Raw genomic sequence first — 21,034 nt, 5'->3', positions numbered from 1 at the left:
TTTATTACTAGGTATCAACTTAGTGATCACCATGATAAATGTCTACTTTGTTTATATTGTATTTCATTTAAAATTCTATATAAACCTTGCCTCTGTAATGCTGTTAAAGAGCTGTCATCTGACAGTTCTTTTTTTTTTTTTTTTTTTTCCTTACCAATATCTCATTATCTTCTAGATGCAAAGAGCTGCTTGTGATGTTTTCTTCAGACTTTGAATTGTCTCTTGTAATTTCTGTATGATGGCACAATAGCTGTAGGCCCTGGATATATAGTGTCATATACAGTGATATGTTGGTCACTAGGTTCATTTGTCCCCCTGACAAAAATTGATTTCTTTTGGAGATAGTTTCACTCTCTCTTTATGATGGCTTTGGGATTGGAAAGATTATAATTGGGCCCTAAATTTACCACTCAGGTTTTGGTTCCTGGTTCATTTCCTGTCCTCAGACTCTGGTTATATCTTGCAGAATTAGTGGTCTGGAGTAGATGTCACTGGGAGAATTAGATGCTTCTCTTGAATGCCTCTTTCAGACTCCTTTTACAAAACAGTTGGTAAATGTTTCAGGGTTGCAAAACCAGGTAAAATAGAGAGGTTATGGTGCACTGCGTTGTGTGATCCCTTCTGCTCCTTCTCTGCACTAGTTTTCAGTGAAAACTCCTGCACAAAATACTCTGATGTGGACCTCTGTTGCACCATATTTTGCAGAGATTTGTGTACCCATGGCTGTGGTAGATATTGTCAATCTTGTTACAGGACCAGCAAATCAAAATGCCCTCTAGGTACAGCAGACAGGTATTTTTTGGTTGCCAAAAATGTGCATTTTTAGCTCATTACCCTTCTTGGGAAAAAATGAAGCATTTAGTATGGACAGGAGCATTTTCTTACACTGTTCTTTATCATGTACATGTCTGTTTAGGAAGCGGAGCGACAGCAGGTGGAGACTGGTTTTAGCTTTGCTGCCATTTGAGAGGGGCAGCTGGAGTTTTTCATGACTGCCTATGCCCTATCTCCCTTACATTTCTCGACTGTTGAACCAGGTGTAGAGCTGTTAAAGGCTGAACACAGCTGTGCCAGTGTTATGCTTGGATCACCTATATGGGTGTTCATGCAGGAAAAGCTGTGTGACTGAGCTGGATAAAAGTAGTAGTAACTAAATCATTGCCTAGTAAGTTCCTGGGAATGTATTTTGCTTGTACCAAAACATTTACAAAGGGGACGTTGATTTGCCAATTTTGAGCAGAAGAAAATAAATTGTGGTAAATTTACAAAAGTAGTGTTTAAGGAAGTGGGAAAAGAGATGGTTTAAACATCAATGGGTTTAGCATTTACACTCCTCCTCCACCTGCAGTTTTTTGGATCCAGAAAATTAACCTAGGCCTATTTCCTGTTCATACTAGTTATTCAAAATTAGAAGCTGTATAGGTTGTTCAACAAGCTTTAAAGAACAATGTGAATTGTTGCAAGTGGAATTTTTAACTTATTTGCTTGGTGAAAAACAATAAGAGACATGTCAGTTTTGGGTTTTTTGTTTTTTGGTTTTTTTTTTTTTTTTTTTTAAAACTACGGTGTCATCCTTAGGGATAACTTCAGTGCAATCTACAGTGATCTGATAATAGTGATAAAAATTAAGTAAAGTAGTTCTCTTGGTGATTTAGCTCTACATATATTGCACCTAGCTTTAAAACTGTCTATATTCTTCAGCCAGTCACGGTAACTAATAATTTTGAAAAATATGGGCAGTACAGGTTTTTGGATGCTCAGATGCTGAAAAGTATTTTATCTGCTCAGTTTTGGTGAAAGGTTAGCCAGATCCTTAACTTGTTACTGGACAGGGGGGATTTCAAGATCAAAGAAGTGATGTCTCTCAAGAACTTGTTTCTCTTCAAGATTTTGACAGGAATGAATTCCAGTATTTCCTTGTCTTACTAACCAGTAAAGCAGCTTGCATGGTTGTGAGCTAGGCTAGCTACAAATACCTGTTTGTAATTCATCTGAGCTATGAATTCAGTAGGACAAACCTGAGGAAGTGAAATGATTGACCTTGTTTTAATTCATATCAGTTCTGTGAGAAAATTTATTTATCTAAAATGTATGAATGAAAAAAGTTATAGGTTAACTGAGCTGAATTTCCTGCATAAATAATAACATTGTAGTGGAGCAATTAATTAATAAACTTATTTGCTGAATACATCCTAATCTGCCCGACCTGAAGATGTTACTTGATAGATGTGCTATTTTAAAGTATGCTTTCTGACACCATCTGACACTGCCATCATCACTGATTTGGTCTTACTGTTCCTTTTTCATTTTATCCAATGCAAAGTATGTAGGGCTGAGCATTTCTTTTTAATGCAGTGTCATGATTTAAGCCCAGAGGGTAACTGAGCACCATGCAGCCACTCACTCATTCCTATTCCCTCAGACATGAGGAGAAAAAATTAAAACAAAAGGCTTGGCAATCAAGACAAGGACAGGAAGGGATGACTCACTCCTTATGGTCACGGGCAAAAGACAGACTCAATTGTGGAAAAAAAAGAACATCAATTTAATTTGAACACCACCACCACTTATTTTACCAATCAGAGTAGGGCAATGAGAAGTATAAGCATATCTTAAAAACACTTTCTGCCCACCCCTCCCTTCTTCCCGGGCTCAGCTTTGCTCCCAGTTTCTCTAACTCCTCCTCTCAGTGGCACAGTGGGACGGTGTTTGGGGGGGGTCAGTTGGTCACCTGTTGTCTCTGCTGCTCCTTCCTCCTCAGGGAGAGGACTCCTCACACTCTTACCCAGTTCCAGCGTGGGGTCCCTCTCATGGGAGACAGCCCTCCAGGAACTTCTCGAATATGAGTCCTTCCCACAGGGTTGCAGCTCTTCATGAACTGCTTCCACCTGGGTCCTTGCCATGGGCTGTAGTTCTTCAGGAACAGACTGCTTCGGAGTGGGCTTCCCTCAGAGTCTTGGCTTTCTGTGGGTGCAGGCACCTGCTCTGTTGTGGGGTCCTCCATGGGGTGCAGGTGGGCATCTGCTCCACCAGTAACCTCTGGGCTGCACTGGGACAGCCTGCCCTCTCACCACAGGTTACAGGGGGGCTCTGCTCTGGCGCACCTCCTCCCCTCCTCCTCCTTTCTTGCACCGACCTCGGTGTTCACATACGTGTCTTCCTCGCAACTCTTCCCCACAACTCCCAACTCTTCCTCCCAGGTTCCCCTTCTTAAATACATTATTGCAGAGGTAAAGTCACTGTGTCTAACTGGCTTGGCCTTGGCCTGAGATGGGTCCAACTTGGAGCCAGAGGAGATTTTAGAAGCTTCTCACAGGTGGCTACCACTGTAGCCCTCTCCCCTGCTACCAAAACCCCACCACACACAAATCCAATATATGCACTAGTAAGTAGTAGTTTGCACCTGATTTATAGACCAAGGAATGTTGTAAAGTTCATGTGTCTGTTTAAAAACAGTATCCCAGAAACAGAGATGTAAAGCAATAACTTTTTGACTGTAAATGGAAATTTCACCTGCAGTACAACTCATGATACTGTGGAACATAGTCTTGAAACTATTTTGTAAAAACTCATCTTAGAGCAACTTTCTCCTTCCACTCCAAAAGGCTAAAGCTCACCTGGGCTTAAATTGAATTTAACTTTTCATAGTACTTTGCAGGCTGGCCACCTTCTCAGAGTTTGTATTTTTGCTGGTAAGTGCACAAGCTTGAGCCTGTGTGAGTTTCCATCACAGCAGTTGGGTGTGCTGTCATTTGGAGCAGTAAAGATAGATAGGTTATTGATAGGACAGTCCTCTAGATGCGTTCAGTACTATAGATGATGTAAGTGTGGAACTGATATACATAAAACCCAAACAGATTTTTCCATGGTTTTCTTTTTCTGAAGCCAGCAAATGCTTGTAGTACTTGTAGTACTTGCTTTCTTCAGAGCAAAGTTATTTTGGAACATGTTTTTAATAGAGATAGTTCCAAAAAAAAAAAAAAAAAAAAAAAAAGCAGTGAGTTTTGGTGAGGGTTTCAGCTGAATTTATTCATATCTGTCTTGCAACTAGAGTTTCATGAAAAGGAGGAAAAGTTTGCAAAATGCAGATAAGTTTTCAACAGTACTAGAACTGAAGGATTTTGGAAATAAACTTATGCAACTTCTTCAGTAGCTATGCAGAATCAATGTGAACAGGATATCAGTATGGCTAGATGAGTACTACTAGCCATACTATGTGTTTTACTCATGTGAATAGTCCCAGTAAACTGTATATGTGTCTGAAATACTTGACACTAACTGAACACCAAAGTGTGTGTATGCTTGGAAATGCACTGGTAATGGTTGAACTTTCAGGCTATTCACAGAATTTTTGTGGCACTTAAGCCAGAAATAGCTGCTCCTTTGGAGAAGTTTCAAACATATTCTGTGTAAGGACTAAAGCGTTAACTTGTAGCATGGATAGACAATTTCTGAATGATCAGCAAGTACTAGAGTAAAGTATCACATGAAAAATTTACATCTTTCTCCAAAGTGTCAGAACTACTTACTGCAGAGTTTACAGGTCAAACTATTTCCTATCAAACTATGTATCAAAGGATGGAACTTTGGAAGGAGAATTCACTCACTATTCAATAACTTCTAATGTGTAGAAGTATTTTCAGAATGGGGAAAAAAACCTGGGAAGCTGGGATTTAACTGTGTGCTTTTAATGTTTTGGATTTAATAACTTATATTAATATTTGAGGACAAACTCAACATCGAGGAAGCTAAACATGCACCCTGGTTAAACTTGTGTTTGCTGCCTGCAATGCTAATTTAACAAAGCCACCTACACATGATAGAGGGAATGGCTTCTCTTCACAGCAAAGCCCAGAAGTTCTATTAGCGGTGGACATAAAGAAATGTTCTTTCTATGCTGTGACTATTCAGATAATAAAATGGGCAAGGTTTATATACTGGTGACTGAGATGGAGGACTGCAAGTGTTTGTGCTTTCAATTTATCTCTAAGTTAAATATCTTGTAGGCTTTGGGAAAGTGAAGGATTTAGTCCTTTGGTCTTGAGTTTCCTGGGGCTGCCAGTACTGAGAGGTGTACATTCTTTCCTCTTTTGTCTAATTTCCTCCCTTTGAAGTGGAGATCAGACTTCCATTGAAAGCAGAGGTTGTCCAGATACATGACATGTGAACATCTGACTTTATTTGAGGGTATATGAAAGGTTTTTATTACTTTCTTTTAACATTTCTGTCTCGTAATATCATTCTAAATCACACTATGAAATGAAATCATAATAGTTACAGCCTAGATTCCCTGTGTTGTAAAAAGCTTAATGTTTTATGTACAAGATCTTTCAAGGCCTAGCTGAGATCTCAGCCACATTGTCTTCCATATGTTTGGAAGAAACCTTCATCATCTGCATCTAATTTAGCAGAGAGATGGAATGCCAGAAACAGATTTTTGTTCCTGATGAAATGTAACTGCAAGTACTTTGTGAGTGAAAGCATCAGATTGGAGTTGTTCTTCTATTTGTGTAAAGCAGAGAGGATTTCCAATATCTAGCTGCTTTTATCTATTTATAGGTTATGGTTCATATCTCTTCAGTGTGGCCTGAGCCTCGAGGGCTGTAATGAGCCAATGCCGAAGTCATCAGGTCAGCCGTGGTTTGACTTAGCTCTTGGCGTAGGGTAGAGGAGCCCTGCTGCTGCTCAACTCTTGCTGCATGTATTTGTGTGATGATATGAAGTTCTTAATGATCTGCCTGCTCCTGTAGGTTTCTTGCACATCCTAACAAAAGACACCTGGTGATGTTTGGTATCTTAACATCTTGGGCTTAGACTCTTCAGCTGGCCTTGATGCAGAAGGTGGGTAGATGATACTTCCCTATTACAGTGCCTAGTCACAAATAGCAACCGTATTAACAGTCTTTCTTTTTATTTTGATGAAGCATGTGGCAAATTTCATCATCCTAAGAGGCAAAGTGAGTTTGTGCTTGTAAGCATCTGTGTGTTTTGTATATATTTTGTCCAGATTCCTTAACCAGCTTATTGCCAAGGAAGCTGAATGCCTTTCACAAACAAAATGTTTGGCGTGTTAGCTGTGATTTGTTGTTTTTCTCTATGTCAATTCTGAAAGTTTTAACTATAAAGCTATTTTTTGTTTATTTGAAACTTCTAGAGCGTTTGATTGTTTCATTAGGAAATGCAAGGTCAAAGAATTGTTTTTGATGAGTCTTGCTGTTTACTCTAACAGTTCTAAAGTGGCACCAGCAGTCTTACATCTTCTGAAAGACAAAGGCCTTAGAAATAATTGAAAGCAAAGTGAAGAATTAGAAAAGCTTTTCCAGATATAATTTAAAAAGAGAACTCGGGTCACAAGACAATAATCAGTGCATCTGTTCTGCAACCTCCCCAATGTCTTCGTGTTTTCTAGAAAACCCAATTGTTGCTGCAATGTCATCCATTGTTTACCCTGGCTAATCTAGTTTTTTAGAAGGTTAATTATATTTTTCCATTCATAAAGATTGAAATACTGTCTTGAGAAACATTGTGTCTATTGGAATATAAGTTAAAAAAATCTTACTCTATCTGCATCTGTTCTAAGTAAATTTAGCTCCTAAATTTAGTTGTGATGAATCAAGCTGAAATAAAACAGATAACTTAAAGCAGAAATCACTTCCTATGGGGTTGATATACAGAAATTTTACCTTTCAACTTGGAAGAACAGAGAAAACTTTCAAATCACTATCTTACCAAGAGTAGATGAAAAAGTAGAAGTGTAGTTAGAGTTGCAGATGCAGAGAGAAGTCAAGTATGAAGTTACTAGAAGAATAGGTTAATTTAATTGCCTTACATTGGCTTTTCTGCAATGTCTGTTCCAGAGGTTGGTTGTAAGTATAATGCCTTGGAAAAATTTGTATATAACTGGTAGTTTTAAAATAATAAAAGTCACAGCTGTAGCTTTTACCCAGCTCTACTGCACTGGCTTGCATATGGAGTAAACTGTGGTGCTGGTTACTATACTTCTCTAAGCAGCCACCTCACGTGATTCATACTTTCTGGAATGCACCATATTGTGCTAAAATAAATGCTTAAACAATCTGTGCTTAGGCAAGTAAAGAGCTGCTTGAATTTGCGAGGCACTAATTTAAGATTCTGTTGGTTTCCTACATTGTTAAAACATGTTGCTTTTGAAATGAAGGATGGTGTTGGTGCAGGTTATAGATAACCTGAAGGTTACAAGTGAGGAAAACCAGGTGTCCCTTCCCTCTATCTAAAAATAAATATTTTTGAAATTACCATTTTGACACCTGCTGTAGATGACAGAGGAAAAAAATAATTATTCTGCAAAAGGAATTTGATTTTGTCCTGTTTGTCTTAAACTGTAGCCACCAAAGAGAAGGGAATGATAAGAAGACTTACATATGCATTACTCAGGGCTACTGAAACTCCTGAAAGAGCAAACCTGCAGGAACATGAGGATGAATTGGTCCTTGAACAAAGCTTGAAACAGGATAAGGTAACTACTGTGTACAAGAAAATAAACAGTTCAGCTAATAACAGGAGATTAATAATATGGGTAGGAATTCTCGTGAAGTAGCATTTGGGAATCCTGACATCTCTCTTCATGAGGACAATAGTGTATAGAAGATATACTTGATATTTAAGTGCAAGGAGCTACATTGCATTATATTTCTGTTACTTTCTCCCTCTTCTTGTCTATTCAAGTCCTGGATTGGAGTATGAGTTAGGTCAGCACAGTTCTATGTTCTGTCGTTTTAAAATATGAATCCTTGTTTATACTATTTGATTTGTGATCAAGTTTCCTTAATTTTTATTGCTATGGGTATTCCATAGCAAGTATGTCCCTCCCAGCTTTACAGTGAGTTTATTAGGCTGGGAAGGCCCTGTTCATTCTGATGTGGAAGTGATGTCGTACGTGTAGCAGGGCCTTTCTGTTGTATTTCCTTCTTTATTATTTATGTGTTTACTGATTAACATTGGCTGGCTGCTTGTATGTATCACAGAACTGTTGTGGTTTCTCATCTCATGATGACAATTTTTAAAGGATCTGTAATATCCATGTGAACGTGGTTACTTTCTCCTGTCCTCTAATTTATTGCTTCTGATGGCATGATGCAAATGGGAGTGAGTTGTATTCAGTCGTGATTGAGGGTGTAATACGAAAGGAGGCAGGGGGCGGGGACGGTGATGATAGACTGTTATTAGCTAGCTGAGCAAACTAGTAGGTTATTTACAGAGACTGTCTTAACATTAAGAGTGTCATATTATGTAACTTGATGTCCAAACATTTTGATGTGTTAGCATGATAACTGGTGGCTTTGACAACTCACTGGGAAACTAGGATCGTTCAAGAGTTATCCTAATGTGTTTTTTTCCCCTGTTGATTTGTTAGTCAGCACATTTTTGAAAGGTGAAAAAACCCCTGAAGTGTGATGAGTAACTTGCATTGTCACAAAAAGCAAATGTGTATCTTGCAGATAAGCTGCATTGTTTTCAGAGCTAATGCTGAAAACATTTCAGAATTAGGCACCAAGTGTTGTAAGTATAGGTGTGAAGAAAAGGAGGCCTGTCTTACTGAGGAAGAAAATGGCTTTGTTTAATACAGTGCTGTGTCTCTCTGGTAGTGCTACAGAGATGACCCAGATCCAGGTCCTTGTGACTTAATGCTGCAGGGGATGAGCTCAATTAAAATGACTGGTAACATGAGTAACCCTGAAATAAATTCTGCGTGTTCAGGTTTGTAAAAAGAAAAGCCCCAACAATGAGTGTTGGTTTGGTTGGTTTGTTTGGTTTTTTTTTTTTCCCCTCTTTCACACACAAACTAGAGAAATCTGTTCATAAGTTTCAAGATGTATTTGTCCAAGGCAGTAGTTCCAGGCTTCTGAAATCGCACCCATTTAAATGAGGAGAGAAAGAAAAATCAAGAAGGCAGCAGTGCAGAGCAATGATGTCCATACAAAGAGATGGGCTGTTTTGGGGGGGAGGGTGGCAAGGCTTCTCTGTTGCTTTGAGTACAGTAATGTGAAATAGAAAAGCCCTCTCAATGTAGGTGATAACTTATTTTCCCTTGGACATGCTGATATTCTGCTCTGCAGATAATGACTTACATAAAACACAGAATCTCCTCACTGTGAAGGGAGTTGATAAGAGAAGGTAGTCTTACTGGTTTGTTCTTAACATTATTTTATGCTGTTAATGAGCTCTGTCATTCATAGCAGGTGGAGTTTATATTCTCAGGATACCTTGCTCATCTCAAAGTAGATGCTGAATAAACTGAACTATGTCAATGTGAACATGCTTAGAACAGTTTCAAAGTGGCTGCAGGTTCAGGCGGGACCTGCCATCTTTGGATTGTTTCTCTTCTGCTTTTGTGGCTGTTTTTCTGAAGTGTTAATCTTAGTTAAAGCAACCATCTCTCTTTTTGTAGCTTACTTAAAACCTGGAGAGTGATTGATATTGCTTTGCTACTAGTTGGTGCTTATTCTTGAGTAAACAAAACAAGAAATGTTTACTTTGTTTTGTGTAGGCAAGTAATGTGCCTATCTCCTGTTTCTGAATCATTTACTAGGCAAATAACTTGGTTTACAATTTTTTTTTTGTGTTTTTTTTTTGTTTTGGTTTTGGGTTTGGGTTTTTTTTTTTTTGGTGGAGCAATGCCAGAAAAAGATGCTTACATGGTTTTAGCTAGCTTTCAGGTCGCTGAAGATAACCAGTTGCTAAAGTGCTCTTGACTTTAGTTCTGGTTCTCACTCAATTGACATGGCAGACAAGCGTGAGGAAGAAGGCTACCCATTATGGCAGCGTGCAGTTACGCTCTATGCTGTACAGATTTCAAATGCATTTTATGTAATGACCAGAAAGACACTCATGGACACAGAAACCTTTTAAAGAAGGTGTGTTCATCTTTTAACTGTGAGTTTTAGTAACAGAGTCTGAAAACTGTGGGTGCAGTGCAATAGAGAGTTGCATCTTTGGCTTGAATGGTTCCTTCAGTACAAGCTGAAAAAGTAGATGTTAGCATCCACACACAGGTTGACCTTTTAAAGGTTGAGGAGCATATGAATTTATACCATTCCTTCATATGAATTAATTTCATAGTCGAGGGGTTGTGTCTTGGTGCTGGTTTAGGGATTTGAGGACAGTATTCGCTTAGAGCTTTACTGGAAAGGGCAGTGCCACAGTGGCTTTATTAGTGTAGTATAGCATAATTTTTCATTTAATAAAACAATTTAGATGGCGTAACATACTCACTACTGCTTTCTGAAGTACGTAGGAAGGATTGTGGACTCTACTTTTCTGATGCAAACTTGGATTTAAAACAGTGAAATGTTAAGTCTGTAAGTATGAATTAATACTTTTCCTGGGCAGAAGATGGAAATGTCAACTACAAAGTACAGGGGCTTATTTTGAGTTGGCTTTTTCCATGGAAAGACACACATCTGCTTTTAAAAATTTTGACTATATTGTCTCCAGTATTCTAACATGGAAATTTAAGTCACTGTGGTTAATGTTTTTAAGTGACAGAGGCAATTACCATTTATATAAAACATATATGAGCAGCATTAAAACTATACTGATTTCTGTTTAAAAGTAGATCTATTTTAAGTTTAGGTCCTGCTGGGGTTGGCATGCAGAGAGAGGACACAAATCTTGGCTCTAAAGCTGAGTTTGGCAGGAATGGATGTGGATGCACCCTTGAGCGTGCCAAGTTTGAGCTTTTGGTTCTGACTTGCCTGTGTTTATTTCAGTTGGGATCGTGCCAAGATACTCGCTGAAGCTGGGTGGGTGCTCACTACCTGTCTACAATATGTGCCTACCTGTTTACTATCCATATGCTCTTTTGGATGCATACAGTACGTGTAACATGAACACATGTGCCATTGCAGTTGCCCCCAGGTGCTGCACTGTCCATGAGCCTCTGGAGCAGGTAAGAAATGGACATAGTAATTCCAAATTTCATGGCAGGCAGATGCTGTAATTCTGTCAGTTCCTCTGAGATACTGGGGTGGGATGCTCCCAAGCGTACATTTCAGTGATGCCACGGTCCTTCTGGGGAACATGTTTCCAAGTGCAAGATGTCTACTTCAGAGGATCCCTCAGCAGAATACCAAATGCTGCTGTTACTTGAATTTCTTTGAATTGAAAAGGAAACACATTACATTGTATTTACCAAAGCAGAAGGAAGTATTTTGCATGAAATGTTAATAGCAAGTATGTAGAAATTAAGTCCACAGACTTTTTATCAAATGTGAACTACTGTACGACTTAAAAGGTAATTATGGGGTGGGTTGAATCTTTCTTTGAATCTTTGCACTGTGACTTCTGTGGGGGCACCCAGAAATAAGATTCCTCATGCTCTGAACATCTTTGTATCAGGAGAGATATTGCCAGTCAGTACTTGATGTGCTAGCCTCTTGTTGCCATAGTTGGGACTTTGCTGGGACTGTATTAGCTCTGAGCAAGAGGTGAATTTGAAGTATGTTACAGGCAGCAGATGTTCCTCTTCCTTCCTCCCACTCTTCAACAACCACAAATCCTTTTTGCAGAGCCCATGTGCTCCTTCGATTTAGAAGAACTGCAACAGGCTGGGAAGGAGGCTTTTGCTGCTGTAGACAAACTAGAATGTATTTTTCCTGCTTGTCAGCGTACTTCGTGAATGTCACTTGTAACACCTTAGTTCTCTTGGTCGATTTTACAAGGAATGTGGAAGGTCTGAACTGCTGTGAAGAGGACAACATGGAAAGTCCTGTTGTGCTGGATTTCCTAAAAGAGCATTCAGCCCCATTCTATTCTCAGTGATTCACTGTCAGAGAGCTGCTGACATCCATACTTGGGTGCCTTTTGCCATCAGTCTTTGAGAACAGAAAGTGGTGCTAGAGCTTATTTTTCTACTCTGAGAGGTCATCTGTTGAGATCGTGCTTGGACAAAGCTCTTAATCAATTCTTTTGTAAGTGAAACCAGTAAGTGCTGAAGTATTCACCACTCACATGTGGAAATTAAGTTACCTTTAAGCTGTCCTTACAATCACTTTTCTCCGTGTAAAGTATGAAACTGTAAAGAGGGTTTCAGGTTTTTCAGCATCAGATATTCAGGGGCAGCATAACCCAGTGGCTGGGGAGACATCTGGGAGTTGGAATATCTTTTTGTTGTTCCAGATGCTGCTTTTGACTTGCTCCCTGACCTTTTCACTGCTCAGCATTTCAGCCTGTGAGACTTGCCAACTGTTCTGCATTTAGTTGTCTTTCTTGTATCACTTGACCCTTTGGCTACCAGAGGCTCTTTTCTGTCTTGTCTGCAGTGTTGTACACTTCTCCAGATAGTTACTACTGATTGTCTGCTGTATGCAATGTCTCTCTAGCGTTGCTGGTTTTACAGAATAAGACACCTGAAGTGGAAGCCCAGGCAGGAGCCTGGAAAATGAGGGACCGTTCCATTCTAATCACACCTTCACTTTTCCAATCACATTGGTAGCAACAACCTTGTGTTGTGACTGTGTGCTACCATGTGAGGAAGAAGCTGACATATGTGCATAATAAGTAACGTGCAAGAACATAACAGTGTTATCCTTGTAAGTTGCTCCTTAAGGCTTCAAAAGCCTTTTTGTGGTGTAACATTTCGTAATCACTGCTAAATCAGACATGGTATATCTGCACTTGAGAAAAGATAGCCAGACAGATTGTATGTAAATGTCTTATCAGTTACACAAATCTTCTACAGGTGGAATCCATATCGACTCAGAAAAGGCATTAGGATTAAGAAATGATGGAGAGAAAAATGTGTGATTTCTAGGTGTCAGAAGAGAGTCTGTAATGGACAAAGTTCTCTTAACTGTGCAATTTCATTATGCCTCCTGCTGCCACAACAGCAGTGGAAGGATAGGAAAGGGCTTGTCTGAATGTTACTACATGGATTTAAACAGAATAGGACCTAATGGCAGAGGTGGCAAAAGTTAACCTATGACAATTACCCAAAATACTGATCTGTGACAGCGTGATGCTGTAGTCACAGAACTGCTGCAGTTGCTTTGCTTTACATAGCAGCAGCTGACAGATATGGGGGGACACTTTGAAGTACTTTGTTACCCAGCTGTCTCTACCAAGGAAACCAGTATGATTTTGTTGCTATATGTGGAAGAAATAAGTTCCAGCAAGGAGAGAAAAGATATGAGCTCCATTCAGTGCTGGGTGCAGAAAAGACAGAGGGAAGGCAAGGGGTTCTGACTCTGCGATCCCCCCATCTGTCAGCATTTGTACCAAAGACCACAGTAAATACAGAGACACTATTCTATTATATTCTGATAATTCAAGAGCAATTGAAAAGTGTCTGGCACACTTCAGCTTCTTGTCTGCCAGCTTGGATTGAGTGCTGCCCTGACCATAATAGGACAGAAGTTTATTGAGAGGCTGGTCCACTGTGTGATTCCTAAAAGGTAGGTCTTATGCCTGACAGTGACCCTTCAACCGTACGTAGACCCTTAGATTCATACTGGGGCAAATGCAGCTGGTACTCTGGGGTTATGGTGAGAAGTGAACTAGTGTCCAGACCTCATCTAATGAGTTTAAACTGTGCACATGTATAATAACACCAGTCAGAACCACAGAAGATAAATATGCACACACAAAGGTTGATGTTTTCAAAGGTGCCTCACAGAATTTATTAACTAATTTCCATTGTAATTCATGAGAAGTTGAATACCCTCCTATTTACCAAGTCTCTAGTTCCATTTTATTTGGGCTACATAAATCTCTGCTTGAATTCCTGTAAGTAAACAGTAGGCTTGTAAAAGGTTGGCTAGTATAGAAATATCTGTAGGATGCTTCTGGTGTGGGAATGCAAATCATGTGTTAGAGTTATATTTGACCAAGACCTCAGATTTTTGGCAAAATTATTTGGTCTTGGTTTTGGAGCTGATCCCAAAATGCATTGAAAAGTAATGGAAGTCTTTCCCTTAGCTTCACTGGGCAGTGGATCAGGCCTTCTACAGTCTGACTGGGTGATAGTACCTCTCACAATTTTTTATTGCCTGGATAGCAATTATTTAGGCCTTGGAAGTGAAATTCTTTCAAGCAAAATATCTTCAGGCTGTCCCTGATAGGACAAAAATGAGAGTGGGGAGTGCGGAACAGCCAGATGTGTCTGTGATTAGGAGTGTTACTGCCAGTAGTACAAAATGTTTCTTGGATGTCTCAGAAAACCTTCTGGATAGAAGTATGATGTCTGTTCTAAAGGCTTGTGCAGGAAAACTACTGGCAAGTGCACTGCCGCTGCTTTTGAAGAAGAACAAGACAGGAGTGCTTTAAAATCTATCCTTGCAATGATAGAACTCGAGGCATGCTTCTTACAATGTGCATCTTCTAAAAATATTTGCTAAGCACTAGCAGAAAGTCAACTCTCTTTTTAAGTACTTTTTTTTACCTCTTTGACTTGTTATTTCCTTCCATGTGCAACATCCTGTTGGCACAACACGTGAGTAGCAAATGATTTGAAGCATCCTCATGGTGAGAAATAGGACAATCTTTTGCCTCATGCAGCAGTTTCTCACAAATCCATGCTTGTGTTGTAGCAGAGATTCAGGTGTCTTGAGACATACTACAAGTAAGATAAACGCAAGCAATGTTTTCACATACTAAATGGTTTTACAAAGTTGTTAATCAGCCAGATGAAATCAAGAAAAATCAAAAGGAAACTCACTGGTCAGACGCAGCACTCTGAACCTGAAAGATACTGATAACCTTAAACTTAGGCACTTATGCTCTGTGTAGCTTATGGAAAATAAATAACGAGGAACCCAAAATTAGACATCACTTAGAAAGTGAGTTACATCTCTTCATGCAAGTTTTGCAGCATTGAAGTAACCTAATTTTATGCAGAATAGTTTTGTCATGAAGATTTTTATGAATTTTGCACGTGTGTGTGTGTGTGTGTGTATTTGACAGATATTTTCATCAGTGACCAATCAAGTCAATTGTTGCTGCAAAATTGCAGCCTTTACTGGATATTTGTTAATGTGTCTGACATGGAGAAGTCATCTCCATGCAGTGTTGCATTGCTTGCCCTTTTGGGTGAGCAAGGGGGTTAGATTTTTGTGACAGGCTGGAGGAAGTACGGTTCTAGGGCAGGCTCTTTGGTGGCTGCTCATCTCTATCCATTTTGTGCCAGGCTGACACTGGGCTCCAAAGGACCTGATACAGCATCTGAGCAATGACAAAGATGAAGGGTTCCTGGAAGCGAACATTGATGATGTTTTGCATGCTTGAAATGTGCCATCTTTGCCCTGAGAAATTTCAGTGAGAATAAAAACATACTGCAAACCATCAGGGTTTCTTGCCGAACAGGTCATCTTGGTGCAATCCTGTGATTATTCATCGTAACTGGATTTGCTGTGTTTTAATGACCTTCCCTCACTATTTCTTGACAAAGGGCTGGGATTTGGGGGAGCTGCCCAATTCCATATTTCAAGTATCGAGTGAGTAGTAGCTAAGGAGAAACATTTCCCTGCTTTCTGTGCATGGCACCGGCACAGCCCTTCCACATTGGCAAGGAGAACATAAGTTCCCTCATTTGCCTTCTAGGCAGACTAGTGAGAGGCAGATGCCCTTAGAGAGCAGAAAAAGGTTGGGCTGGGGCCAGCAGTGGTAAATGGTGATGGGCTCCATGGACCAGGAGATGTTGATGCAGAGCCAGTGTGTCATGGAACATTTCTCATTTTGTTTACTTTGCATTCCCGATGTCCAGACAAGCCCGGGAGAGTTAGCCCCCAGCCAGCCTCAAACTAATAAACCGTGCAGCATTTGTTCAGTTCTGGTCATTACCTAAATTGGAGGTTGGCCAAGTCAGTAGAGTTGACTCTGGCAGCAAGTACAAGTTGTATTTCCTGTTCAGAAGATGGGTTTGAGGAATATGCTCATTTAGTGCTTGAAAATGCATGGCTTTCTGCCTTGTCTTTTGCGAGTGAAGAGGACTTGGAGTATGTTGATGTAATTGCACACTTTGTCATGTGTTATTTACATACTGTTTGCACCTTGCTGTTCTCTGAATCAGTGCCAGCACCCTGATATTTCAGCAATTTATTTTTATGATCTTGGTGTTGAAACAGCTGTAGAAACAACTAGTGAAAATGAGCCAGCTGCTGGAATTTCTGATTCCAAGTCTGGTTTGTAGTAGGCAGGTTCTGAAAGGGAAGGAGAGATGGAAAACAAATAAACGTAATCTCACGACTAATTACAAGTCCCCTTAACAAAAATTAATTAGGTGGATGAAATTTTAACTGATGAAGATAGTTGTATTACTTAATTTATTATTTCATTGTTTTGTACAGAAAGTGTCCAAGCATATACTACTGCTTTAAAGGAGGTATTACACTTGCGTGTGAGGACTTGGGAGCAGTAGAATGTCGTCTCTCCTACACCTCATTTGTTTAAGTATTGCGGAAATAGTTTAAGATATAAATTTTACCAGACAAAGAGATGTAGATCAATTAACATTTTCCCTGGCTAGCTAAAATCCAGATAGTTTGTACATTGGCATCAACATCAGTGAAATGTGACTTTGTGGAGTGAAATTAAAAACAGCCTTTCATCCAAGTAGTTAATTGCTTTTGATTTTGGTATTTAGATTCTCGTTCGTGGTCCGAGTGTAATAGGGACCTGGTGTCCTTAACATTGCAATGATACACATAATTAATGTATTTAAACCCTTCCTTTGTTCTTGCCTTGAGGCTGACCCAAGCAGCAGAGATAAACTGATTAGGTTAGCTGAAGGCCATGATTTTCTGTGGTTATGCAGCAACGAGCACAGAGTAGCCTATAGGTAATGATTTTGTTCCTTTCTTTTTTCAGTTGCAATAACTTACCTTCCATTTACAATACTTTCCATAAAATATTTCCTAATTCACTTTCTAAGGATGTGAGTTGGAGGGCTGCTTCTTTGCATCTACTTTGACCTAGCCAAAAACTACCAGCATCTAAGAGATTTCTGCTGTATTCAAATAATGGCGATTATGAGTTGGGTATATTTCCTTTTGGAGAGTATCATAGAATGGTTTGGGTTGGAAGGGACCTTAAAGATCACCCAGCTCCAAGCCCCCTGCCCCGGGCAGGGCCCCCTTCCCCCAGCCCAGGGTGCTCCCAGCCCCGTCCAACCTGGCCTTGAACCCTTCCAGGGAGGGGGCAGCCACAGCTGCTCTGGGCACCCTGGGCCAGTGCCTCACCCCCCGCACAGTAAAGAACTTGTTCCTTACATCTAATCTAAATCTACCCTCTTTCTGTTTAAAACCATTACCCCTCATCCTATCCCCCCACCCCCTGATCCAGAGTCCCTCCCCACCTTTCCTGCCCCCCCTTTAAGCCCTGGGAGGTCACTCTGAGGTCTCCCCGGAGCCTTCTCTTCTCCAGGCTGAACCCCCCCAACTCTCTCAGCCCGGCCTCCCAGGGGAGCTGCTGCAGCCCCCCCCAGCATCTTTGTGGCTCCTCTGGGCCTGTACAAGCAGCTCCGTGTCCTTCTGCTGTTGGGGGCCCCTGAGCTGGACACAGCACTGCGGGGGTGTCTCCCCAGAGCAGAGGGGGAGAATTCCCACCCTTGACCCACTGGCCACACTTCTCTTGCAGCCTGGGATATAGTTGGCTTTCTGGGCTGCTGTGCTGGATTTCTGTGGCGCTGTTTCTTTTTTTTTTTGGTAGCAGGGGAGGGGTCTACAGCGGTGGCCCTGTGAGAAGCTTCTTGAAAGCTCCCCCGGCTCCAAGTTGGACCTGCCTCTGGCCAAGGCCGAGCCAATTAGTGAAGGTGGTTGAGCCTCTTTGATAACATATTTAAGAAGGGCAACCTGAAAGGGGACTGGAGACTTGTGAGGACGAATTGGGAGAGGATGAACACCAAGGTCAGAGGAAGGAAGGAGGAGAGGTCTCCATATCCCATGATGAGATGAGAGGGCCACCCATGGAGGTCTGCAGTGGTGTAGAGTCCGACCTGACCTGAAGCCTGTGGAGGAGCCCACGCCAGGACAGGCGTCTGTGCTTAAAGGAGGCCGGGACTCTGAGGGGAGAAGCAGCCCCCGCTGTTGTGGTTCGGCGCTGGGAGGGCTGCAACACGTGGGGGGGACCCACGCCGGAGCAGCTCGGGAACGGCTGCGGCCCGTGGGGAGGCCTCACTGTGGAGAAGGTTCATGGAGGGCTGTCTGCAGGGAGAGGGGAGCCCCGGGGAGCAGGGGAGGGATGGGCAGCATTCACCCCCCCTCCTGAGCAGGAAGGAGCGGCGAGCTGGCTGTAACCCCCATCCCCTGCCCCTGCGCTGCTGGGGGAGGAGGGGGAGAGATGGGGAGCAGAGCTGAGCCCGGGAAGAAGGGAGGGGTGGGGGGAGGTGGTTTTGGAAGTGGTGGCGCTTCTCACTGTCCCACCTTGTCTGTTAAGCGTTGTCTTTGTTAGTGTTTGAATTAAAGTGATGTTTTCAGAGTGTGCACTCTGATGGTACATAACCCCCACAGAAACCCTCTGTCAGCGTGATCTGAGGGTTTATCAACTGTTTCGGTTTTGTTAGGATGTAATTTTAACCCCAGGCAGGAAAAAAAAAAAAAAAAATCTTTGTCTGATCTGCTGAGAGCCAGACACGTTTGTGTGTTTTGCAGGGACACTTTGCTGAAGTAAATGTAACGGTACAAGTGTTTTGGGCGACTCTAGGTGAACCCTAAAGAGGCAGGAGAAAGACTTTCTTTCCTTTTTCTGAGAATAATACCAAGTGATTTAAGTCTTGATCTTGTAATTTGTACTTTGCAGTGAAACCTCTATGCTCATGTTGAGGCCCATTAACCTCAGTGGCACAGGGCAGTTAAGAGTTTTAGTCATAGAGATCGGATTCCAGGATCCAGCCCAAAGCAGGAACATGACAACAGTTTGTGTGTGGGTATTAAAGGAAGAAGTGTAAATGCACAGCAGAGGTGGCAGTTGGAGAAGTTGTTTCAGAGGAGGGTAAGTGTGAATGGTAGGAAGAAAGCAGCCAAAGGAAAAATGGGCTGAAAAACACTCCCGACTGAAATGTTAATCTACTCACTTCCTACTTGATTATATTGCAGTTTATTTTACAATGATGTAACACTATCCAGACAAAGTACTTGTATTAATTTTCAGAGGGATGGTCTTGTCTATCAAATGAATGTGTATGTCCATTTCTTTATCTTTTTATCTCCATCTACTTTATCAGCTGAGTGCATACCTTTTAAATGCTTGTGTCTGTTGCTGTGTTCAGAAACAGTATTGTTGCTGTATAGGGGACTGGACTGTGAGTGACAGGCTTGGATTCACCAATCTACTTTGCCAAAGTCAGGCCAGGAAGCTTTGGTCTAGATATTCTTAGTCAGAGGTGTCTTCTGCCTGCAATCTCTAGAATACTTTATTATTCTCCCACCCTGATATTTATGAACAGTAAATATATTACCTATGAAACCAGCCTTCCCTAGCCCTAACAGCTGTTCAACTTCCTGACTAGGCAAGAAAAGCTGCCAGTGGTAGTCTAGAAAGGAAAGAAACATGTTCTTGAAGCATTTACAGACAGTGAAATGTCACCATTAATTTTGCATGCTGCTCTGTTTGTGGTTATAGTCAGATTTTATTCTGTTTAGGTATACACTATTTGACACGTTGGTCTCATTGTGATATGTATTTCAACTGAAACTATCAGAACTTGCACCTCAAAATCCTAAGTTTGTTGAACTCGACTTAATAGGGGATCAGGAAGAGCTTTGTGACCATGAAGGTTAAGCACATGAATGCATGATTGTATGCACAAAATCCATCAGGAGGGTTTGTGACTGTCCAGAGATGGTTAAAAAGTATAGTTTTAACAAGGCCAAAAAGCCACATGAAACTTTGTCAAGTTTAATTACTTCAGTTCTGGTTTTGACACACTTCTCATGCCTCGAGTTGACATGCCAAATTTCTGCGTGATTTGCAAAGTGTCTGTAATAAGCATGGCTGGACACACACCCACTTTAGTCAGGGGACTGCTTGTATGAGGGGACAGAGAGCTATTCTTGTATTTACTGTCACCATTTCATTAAATGGATTGTAGTAAAACAATAAAAAACAAAAAACAAAAAAAATCTTACTTGTCTGGTGGGGTGTATTAAGCCCTGAAGAAGCAGAGGCTTCTTTAATATTCCCTGAAATCCACAAGCCTGTCAGGGAATATTAAATGGGGAGGTCTAGTAGTGAGAAACATACTGCTTTCCTGTAAATTCATTCCTTGTTATTGCCTGCAATCCAGCAGAACTCACCTCAAGAAATATCTGATGTCTTCTTCAGTGCTGGATAAAATATCTTACACTGTACTCAAACATCTTTTGCCTCTTGCCTTATTTTTAGCAACTTGGATCATTATTATTATTGTTTTTATTGGCAAGTAATATTCTCTTATTTGATGGGGTGTTGGTATGAGAATAAGCAGGCAGATGGTAAATGCTTTTCTAGCATACCTTCGTAGTTGAGGCATGTTTCTTTTCCAGCTGTGTTGAAAGGAGCAAGTTACTGCCTGGATAATACTCTAATTATTTTACCTTATCCTCTTGTTTTCTCAACAGGATAGTTGCCTAGTCCCAGTATGGAAGAACACAATGGCTCTGCAGAGACTCCCCTGCTGAGCCAAGGGCGGCACAGTTCCATTAAGTGTGGGTGGCTGCGGAAGCAAGGAGGGTTTGTCAAGACCTGGCACACACGCTGGTTTGTCCTCAAGGGTGACCAGCTTTACTATTTCAAAGATGAAGATGAAACCAAGCCCTTGGTAAGTGAAAGGAGGAGTTGGGATGGGAGATGAGGGAGGAAAATAAGTTAATGCAAGCAGAGTTGTGTTGTTTAAAGAATCAAACCTCTCCATCTCTGTCACTACCTCAGTACAACTTGAGATTTTGATTAATATGAACACAAAACTGAGTCAGGCCTTGGCAGTTAATGTGGTTTCCCTGTCCGGCTTGTTTCTAAAACTTCCTTTTCCAGGTCAGGTTTTCTCATTGCAGTATTTTAAAGGGAGTGAAGTATACATGAAGTTCAA

General features: G+C 41.0%; 1 protein-coding gene across 5 annotated transcripts in view; it reads left to right on the top strand.

Moving 5' to 3' along the window:
* Positions 1-21,034, top strand: part of ARHGAP24 (Rho GTPase activating protein 24) — a 225,847-nt gene that overhangs the window by 18,467 nt on the left and 186,346 nt on the right. For 4 of the 5 annotated variants that reach the window (XM_032997916.2, XM_032997914.2, XM_032997915.2 and 1 more), the window contains exon 2: positions 20,568-20,767. In XM_032997916.2, coding sequence (XP_032853807.1) covers positions 20,588-20,767 — 180 coding nt within the window. In that variant the 5' untranslated portion in view covers positions 20,568-20,587. Of the gene's footprint in view, positions 1-7,472; positions 7,496-20,567; positions 20,768-21,034 lie in introns of those variants that run through there. The other variant, XM_032997917.2, reaches the window with a different exon arrangement.

Source organism: Tyto alba, unplaced genomic scaffold (genome assembly GCF_018691265.1).
Source record: "Tyto alba isolate M040663 unplaced genomic scaffold, T.alba_DEE_v4.0 Super-Scaffold_23, whole genome shotgun sequence".
NCBI lineage: Eukaryota > Metazoa > Chordata > Aves > Strigiformes > Tytonidae > Tyto > Tyto alba.
Note: the sequence above shows the minus strand (reverse complement) of the source record. Positions and strands in the feature narration are given on the sequence as shown.